This window comes from Tachypleus tridentatus, chromosome 6 (assembly GCF_004210375.1).
Source record: "Tachypleus tridentatus isolate NWPU-2018 chromosome 6, ASM421037v1, whole genome shotgun sequence".
Taxonomy (NCBI): domain Eukaryota; kingdom Metazoa; phylum Arthropoda; class Merostomata; order Xiphosura; family Limulidae; genus Tachypleus; species Tachypleus tridentatus.
The window spans coordinates 87,211,982-87,236,442 of NC_134830.1; the positions used below are offsets into that span (position 1 = coordinate 87,211,982).

The window sequence follows — 24,461 nt, forward strand, 5'->3', positions numbered from 1 at the left end:
TTAACCTGGATGGTCCAATGTAACTGGCACGATAAGGATATCTCACCGGAGACATTTTCTACACGACACAGTGGAGGAGGTTCCATCATGATCTGGGGTGCTTTCTCCTTCCATGGAACATTGGAGCTTCAGGTTATACAGGGGCGTCAAACAATAGCTGACTACATTTCCATGTTGGAGAAAGTATCTTTATTGACTGAAGGCCCTCGCTTGTGTGGAAATGACTGGATCTTTCAGCAGGACAATGCTGCAATCCATAATGCCCGCAGGACAAAGGACTTTTTCATGGCGAATAATGTGATTCTTTTGGACCATCCAGCGTGTTTGCCCGAACTGAATCCCATTGAAAATGCTTGGGATGAATTGCAAAGGAAGTCTATAGAAATGGACGTTAATTCCAAACAGTGTATTATCTTCGTGAAGCCATCTTCACCACTTGGAATAACATTCCAGCCAGCCTATTGCAAACGCTTATATCGACCATGTCAAAGCGAATGTTTGCAGTTATTCGCAATGACGGCCATGCAACTCGCTACTGAGACGTCTTGTTGGGCATTTCCTACCCTGTTTAGGACTTCTTTTTGGTATGGTCTTAAATTTTTGGCCAGCTAGTATTTAGGCTAATTTCATAGTGTTCACATTTTCCCTTTTAACAACTAAAAAAGTTTTGTTTTGTTTTCCCTTTTCTTATTTTCATCTTTCGAAGCTCTACTCAAATAAGTGGTCGAGTCTCACAACGCAAAATGCGTATTTTTTCTTTATGTTCATTGGCCTTAAGATTTTGGCCAGCAGTGTATTGCTGATTCTTACATTCTATAAATTTAGTGAATAGGCGGGAATTTCTCAATGCACAGTTAACAGTATAAATGATATGCATTTCTAAATATATATTTAACAGACACAAACATCAATATTCAAATAAATATAGAACAGTAAATCTGTCACCCTTGTGAAAAATAAATAAAATCAAAGCTCAATACAAATCAAACTGGTTAGAATTCTATAAATCATTAAACAACACAAAGCAAAATCCCTTAATATTCTAACAATGAATAAAAGCTAAAGATATATGTCAAAAAATAACCTGTGACACAAACCACAGCATCAGATATATGAAAGAGACTGCAACCACTGATAACGGAAACCCAACCTCTTATTGCATAGTTTGAGAATCATTTATAACATCTAACTTAGATAGTTTCAAGAACAGCATTACAATGCAGTCAATAAACATATTGAAGATAACACTTAGAAGCACACAACTACTTTCCCAGTAATTATCATAAACAACACTAGTAATATTAGCAATACCTATTACAATAATATAGTACGCCTATCTTTAGTGCTGAAATTAGAATCCACATTAAAAATTAGAAGAACTTAGCACTGGTCGAAGATTGCATACGTAATATGTTTGATAAAAACACGTCATATCTTCTGGTTACTCATTTCACAAAACTTTTCAATTTTATTCTTCAATAAGATTATTACCTAAGTATATAGATAAACGTAATAATCACAGTTATTCCAAAAAAGAATAATGATTTAAACAACCCAAGTAATTACTACCCCATCAGCCTAATCAAATGCATAGGTGAATTATTAGGAACAAAAATAACCACTACATTATTTTTATAGAAATCAACAACATGTTTATTAGTATACAAAATGTTTCAGTTAACATCAACAAAGTGCTGGTCACCCCCTATGACAAGCAAATACAGTCTACTAACGTTTCAATCCTCTAATACATTTTGTTCGTAGCTTTCTTTGATGAAAAGAAAACACTTGGCTCTGTTTGGTACAGTAGCCTCAGATTTAGGCTTAAAAACTGTAATATTCCATAACCATTTGTAAGGCGGATTTCCAGTCCTCACATATTAATATGTTAGGTGCATTATACTTTATCTCTGACGAGTCTTCAATTTATTGTAGCATATTACGATTTCAAATAACCTGAAACTGAGTTGAATTGTAATTTAAATTTAGAAGTAAATTAAATGTCGAGATGTATCAAATTTATGATATTTGCCAACAAGATTGACACACAGTTTTCTAACCTAATACAAATATTTTATAATCTACAAACAGTAATACAGTTTATAATAACAGTTGTTACAAACAGTTATTATAAATACTGCTTTATATACAAAAGTTTTTCGAACTTACAAATAATATTCAGTTTCTATCTGGTCAGGAACTGAATATTTTATTGACGGTTCACGATGAGCGAACTAAATCTGAGTTGATTCAGTACAGCTCACTTAACGGGTAGTTTTTCACCGCTGAAGTTAGCTAATGTTTTCGTAGAAATACTAATGTCAGATGATAATCCACTGAAGTTAAATGCGTTGTAATGTTTGAAATGTATAAACGTTCCTGGACAGTTTTCCGATTAACTTGCGTTAATCACATTTATAGATTCCGTGGTTTATAGTATACCAACTGTAGCAAACGAACAATATATACTAAGAAGTTAACTACAGATATGATATGCCACCCCCAGTGGCTCATCGGTATGTCTGCGGACTTACAACGCTAAAAACCGGGTTTCGATACCCGTGGTGGTAAGAACACAGATAGCCCTTTGTGTAGCTTAGTGTTTAATTCAAAACAACAACAACAACAATTACAGATATGTGTATATGTACTATTGTTGATACAACCTTCTTCAGGTATCGCTGACTCGACAGTAAATCCGTAAACGAAAACATCCTAAATCAAGACCGCGCGACAATGTAACATATGAACGCGTATAATAATGATTACAAACACCTGAAACAATAGGAAGTTGTACATATATATATATTCACACATATTATAATTTTAAAAAATTACTAGATAGATACATAATTCATTGTATAAAACATTTAAATGTGGGTAAAACTAAAACGAGAGATATTAAAGAAAAAGTAAAAAGTTCATTTAAGCCATGGGGTAAACATTTTGCAGGTCAAAAATTATTTTGTTTACTTGTAACTAACGATAATGTTTGTTTGTAGGGGCCTTATTCAAAACAACTAATTATTTTGAAATCATCAAGAGTATGATTGTGGAAATTGAAGCGACGGACCACTAGTTTATCTATGTTATAATTTATTTTATATCCAAATGTTCTCGTTTATAGTCTGGTAATAATTCATTGGTTTCTTCTACGTATAAATTTACATAACAAGAACAAAGAGTAGAATATATAACACACTTTGATGTGCAGTTATATTGATCCTTAATGTAAAAACTCGATTTCGGACCCTGCACGGATGCTCTTGAGTCAATGTAAGCACACATGTCACAGCGCTTTCTATTTCAGGAATAGCTCCCAACAATAAAATTTGTGTCTGTTGAGGTGTGTGTTCTGAGATTATTATGTATTAGGTAGTTCGCAATATTAGTATCATAACGAAATGAAATTATGAGGGGACATGGAAAAATATGTCTAGAGGTATTAGATTCTCTTAAAATGGAAAAATTATTTAGAATAACGTCTTCAGCTTGTTTTTTTATAAGTGTGGTATGAGAGGACAAGGGGCGGCCTGGTAAGAGAGAGTATAGAGCTTGTTTCCGTAAGAGATGAATTGGAGTTGTGGTCTTGATTTACAGTTATGACCTTTTTCAGAATGTTTTTCGGGTAGTTATTAAGCCTGCTTAACAGAATTGGAATAATTGGGTTTGCTACAGAGTTTACGTAGTCTAATGAACTGGGATATTTGTTTTTATGTGTATGGAATGATTAGAATCATAGTGCAAATAGGTGTGGGTGTCTGTAGGTTTATAATGCACCCTGGTTTTACCTTTAACATTTTTCTTTTATCTCTTACTACGCGTAATTTCCTACACAGTTTTACACCAACAATATTTACTGTCTTTCCGCGTGTTGCGATGGCTACCTTTCATAATCAATAGGCGAGGTTCTCAAAATTTCAGTTGTCAATAATACTAACAATCATTAGTATTTACATACACACTTAATGCATTGTTGATTCTTACACTAGATATTTTTTTTACAAATTTAGTTATTAAGTGAAAATTTCGCAATACACTTTAATAGTATAAAGTAACACATTTCTAAATATATATTTAACTGAAATAAACATCGATCTTAAAATAAAAATGCAACAGTAAATTTATCACAAATACAACCAAAGTCAAAGTACATACTCAGTATCTGAAGCTATACAACTGCAAGCCAAAATACTTCAAGATTTAGTATACGTTGGCTATTATATATGACCCTCAGTGGCACAGCGGCATGTCTATAGACTTACAACTCTAGAATACTGGTTTGATACTCGTGATGGACAGATAGCCTGTTGTGTAACATTGTGCTAAATTATAACCAAACAAAAAGATATTATACATACTTTTCGTAAATGACATAATTTTCCCTCAACCCAGTAGCATAGTTGTTGTTTGTTATTAAACACACATTCTGCGCACCACGTATATAGAAACGTGGCTTTTAGTGATGTAACTTTGCAGACATACTGCTTTACCACTGAGGGTCAAACATTGTCGGCAATAAAGACAAGAAAAATTACACAAACAGTTTGAAAGTTCTTCTTTGTAGTAATGGTATAAAATAACAAATTTCAAAATAGGCATTTCACGTTTTTATTGGTTTGGTTTGGTTTTTGGAATTTCGCACAAAGCTACTCGAGGGCTATCTGTGCTAGCCGTCCCTAATTTAGCAGTGTAAGACTAGAGGGAAGGCAGCTAGTCATCACCACCCACCGCCAACTCTTGGGCTACTCTTTTACTACCGAAAAGTGGGATTGACCGTCACATTATAACGCCCCCACACGTTTTTATTACCATATACTCTTGTAAACTCTGTTATGAATTATTTGTTTGCTTGTTTTTGAATTTCGCACAAAGCTACTCGAGGACTATCTGTGCTAGCCGTCCCTAATTTAGCAGTGTAAGACTAGAGACTAGGCAACCAGTCATCACCACCCACCGCCAACTCTTGGGCTACTCTTTTATCAACGAATAGTGGGATTGACTGTCACATTATAACGCCCCCACGGCTGAAAGGGCGAGCATGTTAGGCGCGACATTATGAATTAATAGTCTGTAAATGTGCTATAGTTGCCTGGCGTAACTGTTAATTATACAGTTTTCCAAAATACGTTTTGACTTTTTTAAACCTGTTTGTGTAATTTTTTACTTTGTATTTCCTTACCTTGTCTTTATTACCTAGAATCGACATAAAACATACACAATGCACTAATGATATCACGATATGAAGTACGTCATGAGACTCTCTGTTGGCCATTGCAAAAGATAAAAACAAAAAAGCCAGGTAATAAAATTGTTCAACATATATAATGTTACGAGATGTCCAGTTTCGGCAGGAGAGTCTCTTTTTCGAGCTGCTTGTTCCGCTGTCCCCCATAAACTTTAGAGGACGTGTAAATGCCGCGCTTTTGAAGATAACTTAAAATTAACCCTAAGCACTAGCATACGATGACTGTACTTAAGATTTATATCTTAAAACACAATTAGGCATTAGCCATTGACTTTATTCTATGAAATCATTGAAATATCGTATATTAGTGTTCAGTATATAATAATAATATTATAACAGCTAAAACAATATGAAATTAGTTTGCATTATTTTAGGATATGCCTTGAATGTCCAAAACATTTGTGACAATTTATTTTTAACTCCATTATATCTCAAACTTTTGCAGTTTATATCAGTCTATATACATTTATTATTGTAACATTTCACAATTAGACACACTATCAGCATATTGGTATCTAAAACAAAATTTGGTACTTTTTCTGACAACGTTCTTAAATAATTGTTATCTCTAGGTTAATTATATCTCTTAGAATATGATTGTTGATTATATATGCAACGGTTTTACTATTATACGTTTATTTTATTATTTGCGTTTGTTTCAGTTTGATGGATGTGACATATTGTTGGATGTGTATTGTGCAAGTCCCGCCTGTTTTCTAAATTTGTAGAAGATTCTCGAGAGTAAGAATCAACAAAATATGTTTTAAGAAAACAATAGCATATATTCGAATATTGTTCAATATTCGAGAATTTCACCTAATCGGTAAAACAGCTAACTGAGTGACAATAATAGAATATTGTTGGTCAGTTGCAGTCAATTTCCTACAAGCCTTGGGAGCTATAACTTATTAACCGTGACACGACAGAATTTGACTAGGAACGTTTATGGGTTTCGAACACTATAAACTGTTCAACGTCAGTGAATTAACTTCGGACGTTAGAATTTCTATGAGGACATTATATATCTTCGTCGGTAAAAAGTCAGCTTATAAATGGCGTGAGGCTAGCCAAGCTAGCTAGAATTTCCTTTAAGTAGACCTGGGCCGTTCATGAAACATTCAGTTGCAGACCTAATAGAAGACTGAATATTGTTTGTTTGTAAAATTTTTGTATATAAATAATTATTTGGAATAACTATTTTTAGTAACCAAAATTATAAATTGTATTGTGTTGGCAAATCATAAATTTGATACATATTGACATCCATTTAACTTCTAAATTAAAATTAAAATTTTCGGCTATTTAAAATCTTAATATGTAATGTACGTAACTCGATCGCGATAAATCGTATTACGTAACATGCATTGTTTATAATATTAATATTTTTTTTCCTACTGCAGCTTCCCAAAAAAGAATCGGGGCTCACCATGGCCAGGTGGATACGGCTCTTGATTCTTAGTCTGAGAGTCGCAGGTTCGAATCCCCGTCTCACCAAAATACTCACCCTTTCAGTCGTGGGGCGTTATAATATGGCGGTCAATCCCACTATTCGTTGTTAAAAGAGTAGCCCAAGAGTTGGCGGTGGGTGGTGATGACTAGCTGCCTTCCCTCTAATTTTACACTGCTAAATTAGGAACTGCTAGCACAGATAGCCCTCGAGTAGCTTTGTGCGAAATTTAAAACAAACCAAAAATAATCATTGGTTGTTTAAGAAAATATCTTCAAACAAGGAATTGTTATAATTAGATAGTACGCATTTTTAATGAGTGTCTTCTTTTTTTCTTTTGCATGTTTCCAAAACGCACTCTTGATTTGTTAAAAAAAAGTATCTAATGAAAAGTATAATAATAAGATGGTATGCATTTTTATTAAAAGAAATTTTATTTTTTAATGTAACCATTTTTTTATTCATCGGTTAGGTGTTCCGCTTGGACTCTAAAAAATGTAATCACTTTAGACACATAATATAGTTTTAAACCCAACAAAAACTCAAACAATAATGTTTCACATATAACTTAAGAGAAACATATACAAAATAGATAACTTCATCGTCAGACTTTGCAACACAGAAATACACTTCCTAAATACGAAATTAATTTGTTCTTGTTAACTTTATGTAAAAAAACGAGTGTCGTGTATTTGTTTAACTTGGCATATAAAAGTGTCCTATGAAGATTTCAAGTGATTTCAATTTAAGTTCTACATTATGGAAAACAAAAATAGAACAAAGTTGTAGTTGCTCTTTCTAGGCGCAGCGAGTTTAGCCAATTACGGTGTGGTGTGGTCACTTCCAATTCCTTGATCATCTTAATGAGGTGACACTGAACCTAGAAGTAGTGGTTTATTTAATTCTTGATGACGAGAAACCCACTTGAAATAAAAATGTATCTCAGAACGGTTAACAAAGGTAAACTGAAAATGACCTAGAAAGGTCAAAACGTTGTTCTCTGCTTATCTATAAAAGTGTTAATATGCATACCAGCCGTTCTGAGATACAGTGGCTTATTTAGGTTGTGGCTAGAGGGGACTCAGCCTGAGGGCTCATGGTCTTAATGGTAGCTCATTGATAATCTTATTCTATGTAAAATTACAAGGGATATTGAGCCTACAAAAATTTATTAGCCCCTGGGCCCATACAACCTTAAATCCACCACTGCCTAAATATAAGTACAGTAGCAATAAAACTGTTCTCAGGTTACTTTAAAATTAATTTAAAGTAAAAGTAACTTTCATGTTATCTAGTATTGTTACCACCGGAATGAATCAAGTCATTATACCTGAACATCCTAGGCTAATAAAGTCAACGCTTATCACGTTAAAATGGAAATATCTAATTATCACTTATACAGTATCGTCTATCACACTCTCTTCGATGGCTTAATGATGAGCACGAAGACTTAAAGAATGTTAACGTTTGGGCACGCGCAGTCAACCCACTATATATAGCTTTAGAATTAACAACAAAACAAGGCTTTTGTTATTCAAACACAATTTCATCAGCCAACCAACTTGTATGTGTTTTCTTTAGGTGGCGTTTTGTCACCGTCACCACGTTGCAAAGTAAGTTTTGAATGTTGATGTGTTAGCGTCGAGATTTTTATAAGTAAAATAATTAGTAATGATGTATTTATATAACTTACTTTTGTGATAAAAGATAATCATGTAGACACGTTTCCGAATTTGGAACTCTTTGGAATCAGTTTAGAATTTTACTGCTTGATGAAGAAACAATACATTCTAAACTATTTACAATACTAATAGTAATAAAACTTAGACTTTCAAGTTAAAGTTTAAAGTAAGAACGTAAGTTTACAAATAACAAAGTAACGTAATTAGGTGTGCTAACGTATCAGAAATTAATGTTAATAATTGGTAAGCGTAACGAACATAGTACTCAGACACGGGAAACCCTACACTGTAATATACAGTAACATTGAGACTATTGAAATACAGTGTTAAAAAGGTAGGTTGAAAGTGTTAAATAATTTAGTCATATTTGCCTTTCAGAAAAAATGTGGCCGAAACACATTTATGAAGATGTAGCAAAACATCTTCTGTTTAAAATGGTGTATTGTTTTTATCTAGATAAAAGTAATAAGAAGAAATAGTAATATGTAATTTAACATAATGTATGGATAATAAGGGATTATTTTGTCCTTTAACACTGTTTGTGTAAGTTGTAGTTGTACACTGGCTCATGAAAAAAAAATTCCATCAATTATTTTTCATGAAATCAGTACTTTTCTTCATATATTGTTATAAAATACTGGCTTTCACTACTGTTAATGGCAACTTATTCAATAAGACAATCACCCAAATACTGGGAGAGAAATAAAATGTTTTTCCAAAGCTTGCAACCTCTTGGTTTCATGTCTTTAGAATAGGACACAAATAAATTAGAATCCTTTACCTTGTGAAGCCTTAAAAAATCTTTTAAACTTCAGTAAGACTACTTCTTACTTTTTTAATAAATTTAGTAATCTCAATGTTTTTTATTCAGAAGGCATTGGAAGGGCTAGCTGGCTTTCCAAAATCTCTCCAAATGTTAAGATCTAGAGACAATCTAGTTGAAACATCAAAACCAGAACACACTAAATTCCTCTTAAAGCTCAATACTTTGGGGGATTTGTCTGTTCAGATGACTCAATGTGCTGCCATGAATACATTTTGAGGAGTTATTGCTGAGAGAAATCTTCTTAATGTTCCCAAGTCTGAGATTCTCACTGGTCTTTTAAGTCAAGGGTGACCTGCCTCCTCGTTTTGATGTTCACTTCTCCACGTCCCCCTACATCTGAGGTGTGGTTTGGCTCTATATTTCTAACCCTATTTGGTGTTTCCAATACCAGTTGTTTGATCATTATAGACCTCTTGCCATAGCTGTTTGTGCTACTCCTATTGTGGTGGCAAAAGACCATGAGGCAGACCTCTGTGACCATGAGCCTTATTGCATCAAGTGTGATGACTCTCATCCATCCTATTCCCATTCTTATCCCCAGTGGATTAAGGAAAAAGAAGTACAGCACTTGAGGACTGTTAACAATATGTCCTTTCCTGAAGCATGAAAACTTTTGTCTCCCTTGCCAGCAATAACGTACGCTGTCTCACTCAATTCTGCCACCTCTGTGGATGTGCAGATAAATCTTTCCATGCCTCATGAACCTCTTATCTTCATTGGTCACAACCTTTTAACTCACTGTTTTCTTTTATCTGGTTCTGATGCTTCATTGTGTGGCCTTTATGACACCCAAGTTGCAATAGCCCATATTTTACTATTGTGACATTATGACCCAGAGATTTGGCACCATTTTAGAAATGTTTACAATCATAATTTACCATTGACTTTGGATGGTAGCATTGATAACAGTGACACTGTTTGTCTTGACTGTGTTTGTTTTTACTCTTTTTTTGCATGCCATAACCTTTTTAATTCTAATTAGGTTTTAGATTTGTTAGGAGATTTCAATGACAACAATACCAAAAAAACACACAGAAATCCCATAGTTTAGCATGTATTATTTTACCTTGCTTTTACTTTTAACTATTGTGTATTTGTTGCTATGTTTTCTATCTTTTAACATTTTTCAGGGAATTGGTTTGCTTTGAAAAAATGAAACAAATGTTGGCTTGCTCTTTTACCAACTATTTTGTGCAAACAGTCTCATTGCTTTGCCCCATTAAATACCAAACAACCAATGAATTCTCCTGTGTTTTGACAAGATATAAAATATTGGGAATTTAAAATACTGCAAACAAGGATCATAAAAAAAAAGTAAGGAAAGAAAGTTGGAAATACTGTAGACTTTGTTTACTCAGTCCATAAATCCTGTTTTGACTCCATCAAATGCAGTTCTAGGTAACAACATGAAGCCAAAACAGTGGTTTGTAGTTTGAGTAAATAATGCCTACAGTATTTCCAGTCATGTTGCAGTGCATTTTTATGTTACTTATTTGCAGTTTTTTATTCATATTGTTTGCAGGCTCTTTTTTTTCTCAACTGTGGTAGGTAACCTTTAACATTCTAACGATAGTACATCATTAACTCCTATTTACACTTTAATAACTTCTAACTCCTTTTCTATATCACTTACTCTGTCAGTTATACCCTCCACCCTTACTTGTGGAAAGCATAATTTAATTCTTTTCTTCCTATATACATTACGGACTATTCTGTCAACATGCCATACAGAAGAATCACTTATAACCTCATAGGGCTTGATATTAAATAGTCGTCTCTCGTTGTCTGAGATGACTAAAAACCTCCTTGGATGACAAACTTAAAGCCTCCATGTTGTTCAACAGACTAGTGCCTTGAAAAAGACCCTTGCTCAAAATAGCATCACAGTCTACTGTGCATTTATCCATGTGTGTAATATATACATAACTCCAATTGTTGGTAAATTCCCAAACTGTGAGCTCAGAAATTTTAACTTCCAGAAAGATATATATTTTGTACCATTTTTTTGTTCAAAACAGAGTGTACTTACAAGAGTAATATTGGTATGTACAATTCACCAAAAGGAACTAAAAATGGTAGGAAAAATTTTTCCCTTTTCCTCAGGATCCCAAAAGTTGCCAGCGTTAGAGGTGGTACAGGACCTTCTCACCCAATGAGCTATCAATCCTGTTCCACATCATTCACTGGAGTTTTACTCTGTCTGTGATTCTCAAAATGGCCAGGAACTGGAAACTCATTGATTTGTTCTGTCTTAATCATTTTGTTCACCTCCTATATTTCACCACAGACTCCTGCTTCACTCTTTGATGGACATTTTCTCCAGGTCTATGGATGATCAAAGATGGATGTTTCTAATGCTAATTTGTGTATTCCCATCTCTGTATGATATTGTCCTTGTCATTAATTTATCCATTGAGAGGTGGTGTATCAATATTGTGTCCTGCTCTTCAGGCTTTCTGCAGTTCCTTATATTTTTATCAAGTGGTGAGAGCTTTTACTGTACATCTTGGGGCTGTTTCCATTTTTACGTGTATGACTGGCTACTTTTGACCGATTATAAACAGAAGTCAACCAGTCATACTTAGCTTGTTTTCAAAGCTGGTTGGATAGGTTGCTTGATCAAATTGGAGAAGTTCTTTCTGCATCTTATCCAAAACCTTGTGCATTTAGGCATTTTTTTTCAATACCTCAGTCTAGCTCAACATTTCCCTTTCTGGCTCCATTCTATGGAATTTTTGTCATGCCTTGTCTGCTCCCTCAGCTTGTGCATGCAAATTTCTGTTGCTTGTGGGGATGTGGTCTTTAGTAATGCTGTTAATCCCCCTTAGCCATGTGCATTGGCAGTCCTTTTAGTGGACTTTGCATGATCAGTGAGACCTTGTTCACAATCTCTTGGTAGCTTCCTTTACCATTCCTTCTTTCCTTGTAGAACATTTCCTTTGGTGGTTGGACAAGACTTGCACACCTGTGGGTGTACAGTTTCCACCTCCTTATCTGGATTTACATCTCTTTGTAGATGCATCCCTTCAGGGCTGAGGTGCATTAGTCAATTATCAGAAGAATTCATGTCATTTTTCTGTCAACAAACCACCTTTACATATCAACATCCTACATCTCCTTGCCATCTGTTGGGCTTGAATCACTTTCTAACCATTACCAGCTGTCTGGTAATAATCCATTTGGACAATTCGAATATGGTGGCTTATATCAATTACTGTTGGATCTCTTATATAGAGACCACGTGCATCATATTTGTTGGTGTGTCATGTCCCAAGTGTTTTTAACTTCACAGCAGATCATCTTGTTTTCAGGTCACCTTGCAGTCAGTGGGGAGTTCTGACTTTGATGTATTTGCCACTGCCTTCAATGACCAGTTACTTATCTTTTGATCCCCAGTACCTTGTCCTTATACTTTGGCTATAGATGCCTTTAGCCAAGACAGGCTATACAAAATTCTTTCCAGTTGCTTCACTGTGTAGTGTCCTATTTGCATGCTACTCTGTGCTAATTCCTTTTGGTCATTTCACACTCACTGGCTCCAACTACAATTATTCCCTCCTATACCACTTCCTTTATTACCTGCTATGGTTTCTCTCGTGGCTCAGTCCATTCATTTTTCCTTCATGGAAGTGTATCAGTGAAAATGGAAGATTTTTGCATGTGGGCCAAAGTTCAGGGATTTCCTGCTGGTCATGTCTCTGAGTTTCTCATGTGGCTTTTCAGCCAGTGGTCTTCAGTCTCCTTTATTTCAAGTTATAGGGCAGCTTTATCTCATACCTTTCATCTTTTCCATTACTGTTGGGTTTTCTCTCGCCTGTACTTCCAGTGTTAATTTGTTCCTTCTGGATTCATCGACTCCTTATCAACCTGCTCTTCCAGATTGGGATGTTAATGTTGTCTCCCATTCCCGTATTTTACCTCCATTTAAATGTAATTCCTTATGTTCTTTGTTTCATTCATTCTTTAAGGCATATTTCCTTCTCCTCTTGACCTATGAATGTTGGCAGTTTGACTTGTTATTAATAACCATCATTATTATGTGCACACATTATCACCTACCTATCTTCTCCTTTATCCAATTCATTTTTCCTTTCCCAAAACATTGGCAGATTATGAGGATAACTTCTCCTGTTCATCTGTTTCCCTTCTCTCTATTTTTCATCTCTATACTGCCCCAATCAAAATGGACTTCTATGTCCCATGCATGCCCTTTATTGTTAACTGCCTACATGGCTTCCTTCCATGGTTCTTGTTCTTATCTCTTTATCCCTTTGCAGACCTCTTCATCAAGAGATGTGTTTTACCCTCATCAACTGGATTTGCTGTATGATCCAGTTGAATTATTCTTCCTCTTCCCCATCTCATTGTACTATTTTATGTGTTACCTCACATCACTTTTTTCTTGCTTCTGGTCTTCATCAACTTTTGGAGGAAATCCTACAATTGGGCATGTTAACCAACCTTAATACATTCATCTCCCATAGCTTACATTATATTGCAGTTTTATATTCTATCTGTAGCTGTACTTCAGACTTGGTGCAACACTGACAATGGGTAAGTATTTATTAATGTTTTCTTTTCTTCCAGGGGCCCATTTTTCATACCTTCAGTAGACGGTTCCCATTCTGTGACAACTGATGCTTGACAAGATGTCCTTTAAAACAAAATCTGTTGACTAGCATTTCCCTTTCCATGGCTTCTTATGCTCACCTTTAAGATGGGGTATTTCACAAAATTACTTGTTGGTGAATAACCTTGTAATATATACTTTGATAATTGTCTAGTTCTGGAGTGTACTACCCATGGACTTCATGGATAAAGTGTAAGGGGATAACTGCTCATTCCTGTCATGCCTCAGATGAGTATGGTCTGCTTTTCAAAATAGAGTTTTATGATCATTCATTGCACTGTCCCAGGTGTCAATGTTACTCCAAGCTCTCCAGTGCATTCTCAGCCCCCTCCTTTTTCTTCTAGTGGAGTACAGGAGTCACACCAGTTCTAAGCAGTTCAGATGGTTAACCATGGAGGCATCTTGCTGGATGGATTCCATATAAGATGGCTAGAACAATGCAGTTCAAAGTTGGGAGATAGCATTCTGCCAACATAGATGATGTAATTTCTTCTGATTTGTAATCAACCATACACCAGAGTGAAATGTCAAAACTCAGTTCACTTCTTCAGTTGGGAGACCTTATCCTACCCTTGCTTTGATCTTTGTGCCCATTGGGCTGGTTTTGGATTTATTATGAACCAACCAACATAAGTCCTTACATAGGTTTTATTTTGTCTACGTCCTCACTTCTCTTTCCTTATTGTGGGTCATAGAAGGGATATGTGGGATTGTTCCAATTCTATCCTTGGTTCTCTCACTTTCTCTTATCATGTGGATGATATTTTCCTTGGGATAGTTCCAACCTGTTTCACAGTTGCATGCAATAAACTACCTTCAGATACTGGACATGAAATTCCAAGATTGATAGCACGGAGCTGATCCTGTGTCATACCTAGGAATCAGAGTGGTTCTCAATTCCTGCAAGGAGGTTTTGGGTGTAATTGAAAAGATCACACATGTATCCTTTCAAAATCTTAAGTAAGGCTTTACTTCAGTTGACAAACTTTTCTTTAATTAGGACCTTAACAGTTGCATTGTTGTTGAAAATAACATTTCACTTAATCACTTTTTGATATGAAGACCATACATTTTAATATAAATGTTTTCAAAAAGTTTTGTTCAGTCTTGAGTCCATGCATGTCTTGAGTTTTCATATATACATGTGGTTCAGGAAATCGTTAACTTCAATCTAGCTACCTTTATTCTCTACAATTGCTTTGCCCATGGGGACATTGCTGTAGTGCTGCACATTGTACAAGAATACCAATGACAATAGTGTCCCTTACTGGTAGATCATATGATATTTAGAGGCTATGGCCTCCCTAATTTGCAGTGAGAATGAACAATTATATGATCTGAATAGTACTAATCACTATGAGTAAATCCAACTTTTCCTGTTAAGTAAGGAGCATTGGATTCAAACAATTCCAGATATTGAAAGAACAACTGTTGATCAATTCATAAGTAGAAAGTCGTTGTTCAATCTCCAGCACAAGTGTACATGCTGTGTTGTTTTGTTTTTGATATAAATATTGTCTGTTTTCCAAATACACATTTTCTTCAGTCAGCCAACTTCAGATTTACTATGTAATTTATCCAATGGATCTTTCCCATTATTAAGCAGATCTACCAAAGATTTCTTGTGAAAAATCAGTTAACTTGAGAATACTACTACTTATTATGATGTGCTTTTATTTATAACTTTTCAGTATAAAAACTTTAGATGTAATTGCCTTAAGATTAATTGTAAGTTGTTTAAAAGCAACAAATATTTTTGTTAAACCAGGCAAGACTAATAGAGTAATTATTCTAAATAAGGTTGATTATATTAATTACAAAGCATTTTTTATGATTCTGCTAAATATAAAGAATTAGATTGTCTCACTACATAAATGAAAAACAAATTGTAAAAGTATTTTAAATAATTGAAGAATGGAAGTAATTACAAAATATGCTATAGAATTTGTTTTCCTAAAATTTCTTTCCAGTTTGTACAAGACAAATTCCCAAACTAAAGTGATCTTTTTTTATTATGAATAGTTGCATGTTGGATTTGTGTTCTGTTTACTAGAAGAAGCAAACTTACTAGAATATTTAAAACCAAATGTAATGAACCAATGTTGCTTATGGCATCATTACTGAAAAGTCATTTTGAACAGCACAAATGATGAAAGGAGTTTGAGAATTAGTCACTTCTCATTCACATATAGCAAGTTTCAAGTTTTGATGAAGACAGTACCATTACTTTATGTGATATCTTAATTCAAATTTTATAAGATACTAACAGACATTGTATACCTATTGAAAACAGTTAAAAAATCAAGTTGTTATTATTTTACCTGCACACAACAAGTTTTTGTAGTAACATTTTAGGCTATTAAACTTACTGGTTACTACATTGTTACATGTCTTGGAAGTTTTGGTGCTTTATTAATTGGATAGTATAATATGGTGAAAATAAGAGAGGAAAAGTTTTCATTGTTAAAGGTTTGCTTCATGTTAGAAAGTTTATAATTGTGTAATGTGTTTGAATTAATGAATCTGACTGAAAGGACAGAAAATACACAGTATTTATGCTTCTCATAGACCTCTATATTATACATTTGTAGACAAATGGTTTAAACTGCTTGTTTATGACATTAAACTTGGATAATTTAATAATTATTTCTGGTCAAAGAAGGCTTACCTACAAAGGTCAAATCTAAAAAATCAGTCAAGATACTATATATATTTTAATATATTGGTCTAACTTGAACAGACTAGAATACATTGTTTCATTAGTTTTAATTGGTATTCCTATTAATGATATTTTTATTTGTAGTTTGCAAAAGACAAGAACTAGGTTAGAGAATTGCTTATTTTTGAGGAATTTAGCTTTAAAGATAGTTTAGAATTTTAGTTTCTAGTAAACATTTAAAAGTGGAATATCATTCATAATTTTGTTTAGTAAGAACATTTATATATTAATGATTATAATATTATTACTTTTGTTGTTTACAAACAGCTCTTTTCTATAATAAATAAGCATTATGTTACATCCTTAATTTTCGAAATGTCAGTTTTCAGAAATAGAGAGAAAAAGTTGCAGTTTGATAAATGTACTGGTTTTGTTACATTTGCTGAAAATTCTCTTATTCCTTGTAAATTTTGAGTTTCAACTGTGGGGTTGTATATAAATGTGAAAGGACAAGGTTCTCTTATCAGAAGATTTTAGTTGTCATTTTTGAGAAAAGCTACATTCCGTGGCTAAGTTTAGTCCAGTGTTTGATTAAAAAATAAATAAATAAATAAAAGAGAGGTTAGCAAATCTTAGGAATTTATTTGAAATAGATTTCTAAGAATAATAAACCTGTTGTATACTTATATGGATGTATGGAAAGGTCAATTGTTTAGAAGTTGTGTTGTGATCTTGGTGTCAGAAGGATAATTATATAACATCTTTATGTGGTGTAGAGAAAGGTTTTTGCTTGTTTATACTGAAGTATCTGAAGTCTAGAGATGATTAGTTTTGGGTGTTTGAATTTATTACTGCTGTAATATGATTATTTAAGAGTGTTGGAATGAGAAGCTTTGAAGTGGAGACATTGAAATATTAAAAGTAGTAAATGTAAATTTTGAAAACCTGAAGCTGACTTTACCTGGTGCAGAACTGTCACTAAGAACATTTTGTGAACTTTTGAAATGTTTGATATGTGCTAGATTGTGTGTGGTGTGTTGCAAAAAATTCACTTACTTCCAATAGGTGGTTGTGTGGATGTGGAAGATGGCTTGGGTTGTGATCTTTCTTTTTATTTGGTAAGGCAAATGGCCTTTTACTACTTTACTGGTTCTTACATTTTTGCAATATGTAGCAAAAGAAATACATTGTTATTAAAATTGAATTGTTTTACTGAAAAGATAGTGTTTTTTTTAACAAACTATTTTTGTTGCAGCAGATTACTTAAATAAGAACTTAAAATTGCTAAAAACAATAATTTATTACATTTAGTTACTGGTACTGCTAAACAGTTTTTGCTAGGTATGGGAAAAGTATGGATTTTATATTGTATTTTAACTTTATTAGAAGTTTACACTTCTGGTTTATTGTGAATAAAGTGAGCAGTAAAATGTCTTGAATATTGCACATGGTATATTTTACCATCATAAACTTGTGCAAAGGCATTTGTTCTCAATGTATATGATCTTAACATTTTTCTTTTTAAATCCAGTAAAAAATTTTTACTCTTACTTTCTTTTTCGAATTAATAATAATGCCTTCAATTTGAACTTTCAGAATTTATTGAAAAAAGTTGAATTTGTAGTTTGAGTTATAATATTCATTTTAAAGCTTGCAAAGTAACATTGCTAAAGTTGAATCTAAAGCCAAAAATATTACCATTAATTACACTGGGGAACACTCATTTTGTTGCATTTAAAAAAAGACCTTTCTATAGTCAATTTGAGTGTGTTGATTTCAAATCTGAAGTCGGTTTTTGTCTGCAAGCTACAGATTTTATGCAATTTGACATTTTTATTTATTTTTTAATTTTTCGTTATTATAGGAAATTATAGGAATAGCTTATCAATTTGTTTGTGTATTTTATTCAGGTAGAAATTTGCGTTTGTAACTTTTGCATTTGTACACTTCATCTGGACAATCTCGTTTAATGCTCCAGCAGTAGTCAGCCATCATACTTTTGTTCCAGCGCCCTTGGTAGCGTTCTTCCATGACCTTTAGGTCTTGGTGGAATCGTTCTCCTTGTTCGTCACTCACAGCCCCCAGGTTGTCAGGGAACTTATCAAGGTGGCTGTTCAAAAATGAAGCTTGATGCTCATGTTGCACCCGAGATCACAGCGAGGAGCATTCTGTTCACAAGTTCACTGTAGTTCTCCGCCTTATTGTTTCCAAGGAAGTTCTGAACGACTGCCACAAAGGATAACCATGCTGCCTTTTCTAAAGCGGTCATCTTAGCAACAAACTGATCATCACGAATTAGGGTTCGAATCTGTGGGCCATCAAACACGCCTGCTTTGATCTTCTCAAATGATAACCCTGGTAAAGCTGTGATGATGTGTTGGAAACATTCTCCTTCGGTTTCCAGTGCCTTGACAAATTGCTTCATCAAACCTAATTTGATGTGAAGAGGAGGAAAGATGATCTTATCTCTGCTTACAATAGGGTCTTGTATGATATTTGGCATGCCTGCTTCAAGGGTGTCACGAATAGGCCAGTCCTTCTGGACCCAATGTCTGTCTCGTGCTCGGCTGTCCCACATACAGAGGAAACATGGAAACTTGGTGAAACCTTTCTGTTGTCCAAGAAGAAAGTTGACCATCTTTAAGTCTACACAAATGATCCAATTGTGCTCATGATATTTTAAGAAGTCCATGACCATTCTCATATCATCATAGTCTTCCCGCAAATGCACTGAGTGACCGACAGGTACTGCTCCATAAACATTCCCATTATGTAAAAGAACACACTTTAGACTGCGTTTTGAACTGTCTACAAAGAGTCTCCATTCAGCAGGACTATAGTAAGTTACACCCAGTTCTTTGAGAAGCCCTTGGATGTCATGGCAGTAAACAAACTGTTTGTCTTCTGATAAGAAGGTCACTAAAAGCTGGTCACGCTTTCTGAAATATGATACTTTAACAGAGTGATCAACAAGATTTCTGCCTTGTAATCTTGATGCCAAAAGCTCTGCTGCTTTCTTTGAAAGACCTAAATCCGCACTAAATCATTCAGTTCAGCCTGGGAAGAGGCTTGAGGACGGGGAAAGGTTCAGTGTCTGAAGAATAGTTCTCCAATTGTGTACACTTTTCTGACAATTCACTGTCACAACTGTCTTGTTCACTTGTATCATGTCCAATGTCTTAATCGTCCAATGAAGGCAAGCCTTTGAAAACTGGAACAGGAACTTCTTCAGAGTGCGGAGCAGGCCGAATAGCTGAGGGAATGTTCGGATACGTAATCTTATGTCGGTTTTTCTTCCCAACACCCGTTGTGTTTACCATGCAGAAATAACAGTCAGTTACATGGTTGGTGGGTTCGCGCCAAATCATTGGAACACCAAAAGGCAGACCATTGCATTTTCCTTTGGTCCAGTCTCGAAGCATTTCCTCACAATTGTGGCACACAACATGAGGAGCCCATTGCTTGTCTTGATCACCAAGATGAACTTCAAAATATGCTTTGTAGGCACGCTTGACGAACGAGGATATGTTACGTCTCTGACGATTGAGTGTGTAGCATCCACATATGTTGTAGAAGGCATCAGGCTTGTTTCTGCAATGATATCTATTTTTGGAAGCCATGTTTGATCTGAAACAAAAGAAGAATGATCAAAATATTAGAAGCTATCTATATATATGGACGTGAAAATGCTTATACATGGTTTACGCAAGTTCACATTTGTACAATTTCATTAACCTCAAATTGCATACAAACTAGAGCTTGTAGAGAAAAACTAATTTCAGATTTGAAATCAGCGCGCCTAAAACTCCTTCAGAATCAGTTAAAATATCCAATGCAACTCAAAGTTACTGAAAAAGTGTTCCCCAGTGTTAGCAATGAATTAATTTCTCTTCAAATTATTACTATTGTTATTGCAGATAGTTTAGTTTAACTTTGCTTCATGTAAGTCTAATGGTGAACCTTTTCTTTACAGTATAAGCTGTGATTACCATCAAGATGGATAAACTGGTAAAATCCATTTTATGATGCATGTTTAACATTATTGTACTTTTTTTTCATGATATCACTTTGAAAAACTTGCTACAGTTCTTTGCTTTTAGGTACTGACTACTAATACTAATACAGTTTCTAATAGTCGAAACATTGATAAAACTTATACTTAGATTAAGTTTACCAGAATTTTATTTTTGGTAAATGGCCTAGTCGTTAAGTTGATTGGATGGTGATCTATTAAATACTTCTGTGATAATTGGTCACTTTTTTTCCTTTTTTTTAAATCCAATACTCAGTTAATGAAGATTCAAATTTAGGTTAATATCAAACTGTTCTGTTGGTGGCGAGATAGATGTGTTAGACTTGTGGTGCTGTTTAGTGACAATACTTGTTAATGTAAATGTTGACCCATCCTGATTGGCCATTTAGATAGCATGCACATATATTTCTCTGATAAGAATGTCATTGTCATCATGGATTCTATTATACACTTTTTATGCAATATACTAAACCAGTGGTTCCTAACCTTTTTTATGCCCCACACCCGTAAAAATTTTTAATGTTCTCACACTTCTCACAGTAATTATTTGTTTAAGAATAAAGGTAAAGGTGGCCAAATCAAATGTTATGTTACACCCCTGGTTGGGAACCACTGCACTAAACTATGAGTTTCAGTGATATCTATATTTCATCTTTGCAATTTCATAGTAATATCATATAGATGTAACAACATTTAGCACACAAAGAGGAAAGTTACAATTAATTCACATATAACATTAAATGATAATGATACTGTATTTTTCCTGCTTGCTGGGTCTCTGAGTGTTGTGAACTATTTAACATCAAATTCATGATGACGAGAAAACCCACTTGTAGAGAAAATTATATATTTAAAAATGGCAGATATGGGTAGAGAAAGCATTAGAGGAATGAACAAAAATCAGTGCCTTAACCACATATGTGTTGAGGCCCAGTGGCCATTTTGTTTGCTCCTCTAATGCTTTCTCTACCCATACCAGCTATTTTTAAATATATAATTTTAACATCACATTTTTTGTTTGCATATAGACAACTTGTAAAGATTTCTGAAACTTTTACCATTTGTGTGTTTGGTAAAAATTCCTCTAGGTCTTATCCATTTCTGCCTATCATGCCACACATGAATCCAACAATAGTATTCTTCTGTTAATCTGTGGTACTTTGTTAGCAATGACTTTTTAAATAATTTTTCTTTCTTTGAGTTGTAGTTAAAAAATTTCTAAAATTCTCTACATTTATGTAATGTATTGCTATTTCTAATGAATTTATATGAAAGTACAATTTTTAAATTTAGACAATGCCTACTGTAAGTAGATACAAGTGGCTAAAAAGGCTCTTCAATTCACTTTAAAACTCCAACTTTTGCACTAATCATAGATGCAACACCATCATAACCCTGCCTTTTGATATTCTCTCCAGGCAACCTAAGTTGTTGTAAGTATGGTGTCTGCAGTGAATTATCCAGTCATTCTAGTGAGAGTACAAAATTTAATGACCTCCCACTATTGCTGACTTTATTACTGCCTACAGATCTGATAAATACCTGTTTCTTATTGTGAATTACCACATAATTTTCCATAGTTATGTGGAACCCAGATTTTAAAAAAATTTTAATTGCAGTGCTTACCACTGTTAGGACAACACCATTTTAAACCCCTTTTTTACAAGTTACAGCATTACATTCAAGATTTAATTAAAAACTTTACTGTCAGTGTGTTTTAATGAAGCTATATAATCAAGTACTTTAAAATTCAAAGTTTTATATTATCTTAATTTTTTATGTCTAAATAAACCTCAAATAATAATTAAAACTGCAGTTTTTGTTGTTGTGGAACAGGTCTCACTGTTTGAAGTTTCAGCTTTAAGAGCTGGTATAGAAAAAACTATATTTAATGTTGGCATTTCCATTCACATGTTCAAAGTATGCCATATTTAGGTTGTTCACCTCTAATGTGAACTCGCTTTTCCTCGGTGTGGATTCCTATACTTTGTGAGGGAACATCCCAGGGAAGGTTATGTTCTTTCAATTTCCCTTTTCTGGGATCTAAACACCCACCCACGTGTTTGCCGTGCATGGTGACCCATAAAGGGGAGGAGAGGATTCTGATGGTTGAGGGGTCCAACCCAAACACACCACTTTGGGCTTGAATTTCCTGTAGACTGACAGCCTTGGGGGTGGTCCCTCCAGGATCATTTAACTGGTCTATTTAGGCTAAGATTAACTAAGTATCAGTATTGGAAGGTCTCAACAGGTGTTATGGACATTGTGTCTGATGCTGGTATTTGGGTACAGTGCTCAGAAAACCCTGGCATTGTAGTGTGTTACCTTGTAGGATTCTATGGTGGGTAAGGTCAGTGGGTACCAAAATATTCTTTTTTTTATGGATCTCCTAAATAAAAACTTTTAAATAAATAGAAAACAGTCCGTAGGTAAACGACCACATCTTGAAGATTCTGAGCAGCAATCTTCAATATCTGTAACACCTGTTGCACATCATTTTCTTATACTACATTCTTTTTCACACAAATTTTAGGGCAGATGTCTCCCTTTTTCATTCAGAAGAGACTAGAGGGACTTGCTGGCTCTCCATAGTCAGTCAAAAAGCTTTGCTCTGGTGACATATTGGTGGAAACATCCACATCTCAACACAGTGAACTTCTCTTGCATTCAAAGGCAATTGGGGATATACCTGTTGAGGTTACACTTCATACTATTCTGAATTCATCATAGGAGTTATTTTTGAGAGGGATTTGAAGAACATCCCCAAGTCAGAGATTCTTGCTGGTTTCTCCATCCAATGAGGTTTTGCAGTGATGCATATCTCCACTCACAAAGATGGAATTATGATGCCAACCAATGTCCTTATTTGAACATTTACATCACTGCATCCTCCTGCCACCATCAAGGCAAGTTATCTTAATCGCAAGGTATGACCTTACATTCCAAATCCTCTCAGATGTTTCCAGTGTAAGCGGTTTGTTCACTGCTCATTGCGAAGGCAAAGACCATGATGGCTGTGAGTGTGAAATGGACCTTCACTACATCAAATGTAATGTTTCTCACCCATGTTACTTTTGTTCTTGCCCTAAATGGTTGAAAGAAAAAGAGGTGCAGCATTTGAAGATGATTCAAAACATTACTTACCCTGAGGCTTGAAAGTTGGCACCCACTACTTCATCTTGGATGTATGCTGCTGCACTTTGTTCCACTACTACAGTGGGAGTGCAGACAGATCTCTCTGTACCTTGAAAACAACCTCCTCTCTCCCACCCAGTGTGGGTTCCAATGACAGCACTCCACTGTGAACCACCTGTTTTGACTTGAAATATCAATTAGAGAAGCCTTTTTCAAATGATATCATGTATCAATATTCTTTGACATTAAGAAGGCTTATGAGACAACATGGAGGTATGGCATTTTGTGAGACCTCCATTTATGTGAGTTACATGCCATTTGCCCATTTTTATTAACATTTTTTTAATGGACAGGCAATTCCAAATTCATGTGGGTTTGACACTTTCCCGTGCTTTTCTGCAAGAACTTGGAGTCCCTCAGGGCTGTTTTGAGTGTCACACTTTTCAGTATAAAGATTAATCCCATCACTGAACAACTCCCTCTTACTATTGCAAACGGGATTTATGTCCATGACCTTCACATCTTATGTTAGTCATCAAACATGAGGTATGTTGAGTGGCAACTACAGACTGCCCTCAATCATTTATTGAAGTCAAACACAACAAACAGTTTTAACTTCTTTCTCTCTAAAACCATTATGATGCACATTTGCTGCCTATGGGGTATTCACCCTCATCCTGAACTCTGTATCATTGAAGTTGTGCCATCTGTGGTTCCCGATACAAATTCCTTGGGGTTTATCTTTGACCATAAGCTGACCTTTATACCACACGTCAAGCAGCTATGGCTCAAATGTACAAG

General features: G+C 34.7%; 1 protein-coding gene across 13 annotated transcripts in view; it reads left to right on the plus strand.

Annotated features, from left to right (window-relative positions):
- The first annotated feature begins 8,162 nt into the window (after positions 1 to 8,162).
- eIF2Bdelta (eukaryotic translation initiation factor 2B subunit delta) overlaps positions 8,163 to 24,461 on the plus strand; it is a 110,935-nt gene continuing 94,636 nt past the window's right edge. For 2 of the 13 annotated variants that reach the window (XM_076505926.1, XM_076505929.1), the window contains exon 1: positions 8,306 to 8,711. Coding sequence is in view for 7 of the 13 variants with exons in the window: in XM_076505922.1 (XP_076362037.1) it covers positions 20,489 to 20,500 (12 nt within the window). In the remaining 6 variants the exon portion in view is untranslated. Of the gene's footprint in view, positions 8,712 to 20,465; positions 20,501 to 24,461 lie in introns of all 13 variants that reach the window. The other 11 variants (XM_076505922.1, XM_076505924.1, XM_076505930.1 and 8 more) reach the window with 11 other exon arrangements.